The 6,652-nt window shown below is 41.5% G+C and overlaps 1 protein-coding gene across 1 annotated transcript; it reads left to right on the top strand.

Moving 5' to 3' along the window:
• The first annotated feature begins 196 nt into the window (after positions 1 to 196).
• LOC119422577 (F-box/LRR-repeat protein 3) lies at positions 197 to 5,287 on the top strand. The gene is made up of 6 exons (XM_037689960.1): positions 197 to 478; positions 1,717 to 1,912; positions 2,843 to 3,007; positions 3,089 to 3,211; positions 3,391 to 3,562; positions 4,647 to 5,287. The coding sequence occupies exons 2-6, from the start codon at positions 1,718 to 1,720 to the stop codon at positions 5,285 to 5,287; spliced, it is 1,296 nt and encodes a 431-aa protein (XP_037545888.1). The 5' UTR covers positions 197 to 478; position 1,717.
• Positions 5,288 to 6,652: the final 1,365 nt, after the last annotated feature.

Here is a 6,652-nt window from a genome sequence, read left to right as displayed (position 1 = left end):
TGGCCATTATCTGTAACTGCATCATACTCATAGATGAAATAGCCCCCCTACTGGCCATTATTTGTAGCTGCAGCCTCTATAAACAAATCACCTCCCCCTATCGACGTTTTTTGTAACTGCAGTCTGCTCACAAATTAAATTGGCCCCCTGCCGGCCGTTCTCTATAACTGCAGTCTGCTGATCCATTCCTGATTGAAAACACGAACGCCATCTTTAACTGGCACCCTCCTACCGGGGCAGAGTAGTTGTGAACCGAATTTAGGACAGACGCCTTTAAAAGCTCCAGACAGCCACGGACCCTTCACTTTGACAGCCTGCAGTGAGTGTTTGCTGACTCCCGGTCACTCGGTGCCGTCGTATGGTCCAATGTGCTTGATCGGTCGGCCAGCTCCAACACAGTTTTCTTCTTGTGTCGGTCCGGGTTGAATTACCGCCACCTCTAAATAAATAAACAGCCAACCGAGGAGCTGAAAGCCAGGTAAGAATCGATTTAAAATAAACATTTCGTATGTTATTACTCTGTTACAACCAGCTAACATATTAGCTAGCTAGGTGTGCGTTTGTTTGGGTTAGGCGGCTAATGTTTTGTGTTTACACGTTAGCATCTGGACATTTAGGCTGATCAAATTTTAATAATTTTTATCGAGTAATAAATAACTTTCAACCTTGAGGTTTACCACATGTGTGTAGGAAGTGTTTACTTCTTATCAGCTGAAGATAAGCGAGGAGCTAGAAGGACATCAGAAGATTTTAAAAAATAGCTAAAAGCTAGAAAAACATTAGGTAAAAGCTAGTTTTAGCTAATTATTGCTGCTTAGCTGAAGTTAGCAAAAAGAAAACAAAAATGAGAAAAACTAAAGCGAAAAGTTGCAAAACAAGTAAAACCTAATCAACAAACGGCTAAAATAAATAAAATTAGTAAACAGCAGCAAAAAATAGCAAAACTGTAGCTAGAATCTAAAATGATCAAATTGTAGCTAAAATCTAAACATAGCAACAATAGCTAAAAGCTAATATCAGTCATACAATAGCTAAAAGCTAATATCAGAAAAACAATAACTAAAAGTTAATCAGTCTGATAATAGCTAAAAGTTAATATCATTCAAAAATTAGCTAAAAGCTAAAGAAAAATAAAAGCTAAATGTTAAATTTAGTAAAACAATAACAAGCTGAAATGAACAAAACTAGCTACAAGGTAAAAGTAAGTAAACTAAAGCTAAAATGAACAAAACACTAGCTAAAAGCTAATATCAGAAAAACAATAGACTAAAGCATAGCAAAAGTCTAAAATGAGCAAAAGTAAAGCTAAAACAAACAAAACAGTGGCTAAAAGCTAAACAAGCAAAACCTAGCTCAAAGCTAAATAAAGCAAGACATTAACTTAAGCTGATATTAGCCAAACAATAGCCAAAAGGTAAAATCAACAAGAGTAGTAAAAATCTAAAATTAACAAAAACAAGTAAAAGCTAAGCATAGCAAAACAATAACCAAAAGTTAATTATAGCGAAAACGTAGCCAAGCCAAAAAGAGTAGCAAATAACTAAAATGGACAAAATTGTAGCTAAGAGCTAATAAAACAATAGCTAAAAACTTTAGAGAAAAACAGGTTTGCTGAAGTAGATTTTAAATTGAACTGTGAACATTTTAATGTTTTTCTGTGTGGATTTTTTCCTCTCGGGGGTTAAAGAGTTAGAGATGAACCTTGTGTTGTTGCAGGATGAAACGAGGTCTCCAGGAGAACGAGCTGGAGGACGGGGGAGGCCCCAGCACCGGGGCTCAGAAGACTCAAAAGTTGACGAGCAAGCAGAGGAGAGAGGAAGAGGAGGGAGTCAGCTGGGAGTGTTTACCTCAGGAGATCCTGCTTCACATTTTCCAGTACCTACCTCTGCTGGACAGGGCGTTCGCCTCACAGGTACACAGATAACAGCAGTAATAATATTTATTTTATTGCTGCACTAAATATTTACCTCAGCGCAGCGTTGAGGCAGACTTTTTATTGAAACAATTAATACTCACTGAGTAAAATCATAAACAATCCTTCACCAAACAGAGTCATCTGTTTATTTGTTTCCACCTGGGTTACTTTGAGTTTAAAATAAATCATAACCTATCACTGAAAATGAGCTTAAAATATGACTTTTTAAGATGAGTAGGAAGCGTTGTAAAGCCGGCACAACCTTTTTTTTCTTGAAATATTTATTAATAGCTAACTATTTCCTAGTATTTATTGTGCCTCAGACGTCCCTTAAGATGTCCCGAGATGATTTATTGTAGTCACACAATACACACTAAGCTAATTTGTTACTTTGCTTGTGTACATTTGAATTATTTACTCTAAATTACAGCTGAGGACACGTAGAGGTAAATCACATTATACAGTTTAAAAAGCTGAAATGGTCAAAATAGACAAGCATGAACACAAGGCTCAAATTTGCAAACTTTAAGAAAAACTATGTATTTAGGGAAAGTAGCATTTATTGGAGGAAGAATGATTTCCTGCTGCCTTGCATGCCACAGTTGTATGTCGGGGATGACTCTCAGCTACTACCACACTGAATTTTAGCTCAATATCTGTTCAAATAACTGATGTAATAACCACATTTGTGCTTGCTAAGGTTGATTGTGGCAGCCATCTTGAAACAGGTTGTAGATGTCCACCTGAGGATTACTTTCTGAGACTTTCATTAAACTACGTCCAGTGATTCATGCAATATTGTGCTAACAGACAAAAGCAGTTGCATTATTGTCTGTTTTTCATGGCTAAAAAATGGTATAAAGTGATCATTCACTGCTCAGTAGGTCCAAATGATCTGATTCTGAGTTGGTTCTGGTGTCTCTGCAGGTGTGCAGAGGATGGAACCAGGCCTTCCACATGCCCGAGCTGTGGCGCTGCTTCGAGTTTGAGCTGAACCAGCCGGCCAGCTCCTACCTGAAGGCCACGCACCCAGACCTCATCAAGCAGATCATCAAAAGGCACTCCAACCACCTACAGTACGTCAGCTTCAAGGTACGTCGGAGAGGAGTCTGGAGTTTTAACACCCGCTGAAGGAAAAGAACAGGGTGTGAGTTTTGTCTTGTTGGCGTGCAGGTGGACAGCAGCAGAGAGTCCGCAGAGGCAGCGTGCGACATCCTCTCTCAGCTCGTGAACTGTTCTTTAAAAACTCTGGGACTCATCTCCACAGCCAGACCCAGCTTCATGGAGATGCCCAAGGTGAGACCACTTGTCCGTTTAAAGGTCTGATCTTTGACGGACACAGAATTAAACAGCCTCAGCTTGTGCAGCCTTCATTCTCCTCTTCTTTTCCTTTGCCCTTCTCGTTTAACATAAAGGGAAATAAAAGCTGTAACGGTTGCACGAAATGTTTCCCTCTCTTGCTTCTCGTTGGACAGTCTCACTTCATCTCTGCTCTGACGGTGGTTTTTGTCAACTCCAAGTCCCTGTCCTCCCTGAAGATCGATGACACGCCGGTGGACGACCCCTCACTCAAAGTCCTGGTGGCGAACAACAGCGACACGCTCAAGCTGCTGAAAATGAGCAGCTGCCCTCATGTTTCACCTGCAGGTAGATTATGGATAATATTAAGTAATAACTAGTTGTTCTTTTGTTGGTTGGTTGGTTGGATGGATGGATGGATGGATGGATGGATGGACGAGATATATATATATATATATATATATATATAGAGAGAGATAGATTTTTTTCTTCTGAAAAACAATTGAATACAATGTAGATCAAAAATATCTCCACGTTTGAAGTTGATCTCAGTTAAATTAAGTAACATTTACTTGTTTAGCTCATTTAACTTGTTTAAGTTCATGTCCTGACGCTGTACAGACAAATTTAAATCATTTACAAATAGTCCAATTCACTTCAGTTCAACTCCATTTCAGTTAAATACACTCACCGTCAGACTGGCACATGTTTGTGCACTGCTCCTCCAAAGCTCGTTAATTACACACTGGCACAAAGAACACACCCATTCAGTTGGGGGAAGCATCAGAACATGTCGTCCTCACTGCAATAAAGCCACAAACGCAGCAGATAGTAAAGTGACAGAAAGAAAGAGACAGAGAGATCCACAGTGAGCGCTGCAGGGGCCTGATGTACGAGGGAGTGCACAGTGTTCATGCTGAAAGTTGGCGTCCAGACAAAAATATTAAGGTGTTTGAAAGTGTGCCTTCAAACCTTCTAATATATGTGCTTCTAGGACCGCCCTGTCCTCACCCATAAATACATATATACATTTACCCTGTGTCCAAATCATAGTAAGGCAATAAAAGAGGAAATTGACTGAATTAGTTAATGTACTAATGTCAGAGGTGGAGGCAAGCGGTAACATTTTTTGGTAGCCATTTCTCAGAGGTTAGTAATGAAAGGAGAAAAACATGGAGTGGCAGAAAGTGTCAAACGTTAACGCATCAAGATTGCCTGAAATAAAATAAAGCGGGCAGACATCAAAGTTGATGTCAAGAAACGTTGCTCCGCCTCGACGGAGTGTTTCAGCCACGGTTTAGGGAATTTGATATATCTGGGCATCATACAGATGAGTCTGTCCCGTACAGCTGGCATGTCGAGTTACCGTAAGTGAAGCCGGATTCTCTGAAGTCTCAGGAGTTTTGTCTGAAGCCCTTTCTCTTGTTTCCAGGCATCATGTGCGTGGCTGATCAGTGCCACGGCCTCAGAGAACTGGCGCTCAACTACCATTTGCTGAGCGACGAGCTCCTCATCGCGCTGTCCTCCGAGAGGCACGTCCACCTTGAGCACCTTCGCATCGACGTGATGAGCGAGAACCCCGGCCAGCAGTTCCACACCATCAAGAAGAGCAGCTGGGACGCCATGGTTCGCCACTCCCCCAAATTCAGCCTGGTCATGTACTTCTTTCTCTACGAGGAAGAGTTCGACCCGTTCTTCCGCGACGAGATCCCCGTTACGCATCTGTACTTCGGCCGCTCCGTCAGTAAGGACGTGCTGGGCCGCGTGGGGCTTCACTGCCCGCGTCTGGTGGAGCTGGTCGTGTGCGCCAACGGGCTGCGACCGCTGGACGAGGAGCTCATCCGCATCGCCCAGCGCTGCACGCAGCTGTCCGCCATCGGCCTGGGGGAGTGCGAGGTGTCCTGCAGCGCCTTCGTGGAGTTCGTGAAGATGTGCGGAGACAGACTGACGCAGCTGTCCATCATGGAGGAAGTGCTGATTCCAGATCACCGTTACGAGCTGGACGACATCCACTGGGAGGTGTCGAAGCATCTGGGTCGGGTCTGGTTCCCAGACATGATGCCCACGTGGTGAAGCCCCGTTGAGGTTTGTGAGTGAGTGCGTTTGTGTCCTCCCAGAACGCATGAAGAAATCTACATCTCTTTCATTTTAATCTAAACATTTCTTTTAATATTTTATCGTAACACAACCTCGCTGGTCCATGTATAATATTTTAGTTTTAATTATTCCCTTAGAATGATTGTGACATTAATTACTTAACAAATTTCTCCTCTGAGCCCTTCAGATGCTTAACTGATTTTTCAGAGGTATTCAGTAGGGGTGCACAGATACCACATTGTTTTTGTTTTTTTTTAAAGTGATTACAAGTACTTACATTTACGTACTTATTTCAGAGTACAGTAGTCCCTCGATTATCGCGGGGGTTACGTTCTGAACACGGCCGCAATAAGTGAAATCTGCCAAGTATTTATATATATTTTAAGGCTTTATAAACCCTTCCCACACTCTTGCAATGTTCTAAACTTTTAAACCTACATAATTTTAACAACATACAGTAGCTACTCCAAAATTTTATATGCGTACTCGCTAGCTTTGGTCCGGTTCTGGTCCGGTTCTGGTCGACTTTCTGCAGCCGTTGAGCATCAGACACTTTAGGAGAGAGCTGGACCTTCGGAGAGTCGGCACAAACCCACACAAGTCACTATGAATAAGGACTGAACTTTTTAGTCAAGTTCGGATCGGAGCACTGTTGGCTTCTGGGTAATGTAGTTCTTTGGACTGACGATACAGTGCAGGCTTATTGAAAGAAAACTACAAATTGGCGGCGCCTGTCCGAAGTTTTTATTTTGTTAACGTTTTATCTGTACCATCCCAATCACGTAATATTAAAGTTGACAACTGTAAAAAATAAAATAAAAAAACGTGACAGAGCAAGTCCGCGTAAGTCGAACCGCGAAGTAGCGAGGGACTACTGTAGACAAGTACGGGACTGTGGATGCCATTGCACTTCTTACAAGTTGTAGCTCCTCTTACTATGAATTTAATTATTTCCAGCAGGTGATTTTAATGTTGAAAATTCATGTTATGAACTCGGTTTATATGGATTACGTTTTTAATACCGAATTCCAAAACAAGATTAGTTTAAAGGACGGTCGTCGTCATGTTTGAAGCACTCCAGCGGTTTGGTGATGTTCTATTACACTGCCTCCTTCAGTGGGAGCGGTCACTGTTCTAAGCTAAATTATTTTGTGTTTAGTCAGAATTTCAACTTTCTCTGGAAGGTTTGGGATTCATTTTTCTATTTTGTGATTTTTTGTTTTTAAGGCATAGTATGAAACTTTTTATTACCTCTGTGTGCAGAGCTTTCTAGAGGCAGATTTGGGGATTTTCTGTGGAAATGTTTAATTTGTTTTGTCTCGTTAACATCTTTAAATGTCT

This window comes from Nematolebias whitei, chromosome 2 (assembly GCF_014905685.2).
Source record: "Nematolebias whitei isolate Nwh7 chromosome 2, NemWhi1, whole genome shotgun sequence".
Lineage (NCBI taxonomy): Eukaryota > Metazoa > Chordata > Actinopteri > Cyprinodontiformes > Rivulidae > Nematolebias > Nematolebias whitei.
Note: the sequence above shows the minus strand (reverse complement) of the source record. Positions and strands in the feature narration are given on the sequence as shown.

Coding starts and splice junctions, on each gene's coding strand:
- LOC119422577 (XM_037689960.1), top strand. CDS start 1,718: ATGAAACGAGGTCTCCAGGAGAACGAGCTGGAGGACGGGGGAGGCCCC. Junction 3,212..3,390: donor GCTTCATGGAGATGCCCAAG/GTGAGACCACTT, acceptor CTCGTTGGACAG/TCTCACTTCATCTCTGCTCT. Junction 3,563..4,646: donor CCCTCATGTTTCACCTGCAG/GTAGATTATGGA, acceptor TCTTGTTTCCAG/GCATCATGTGCGTGGCTGAT.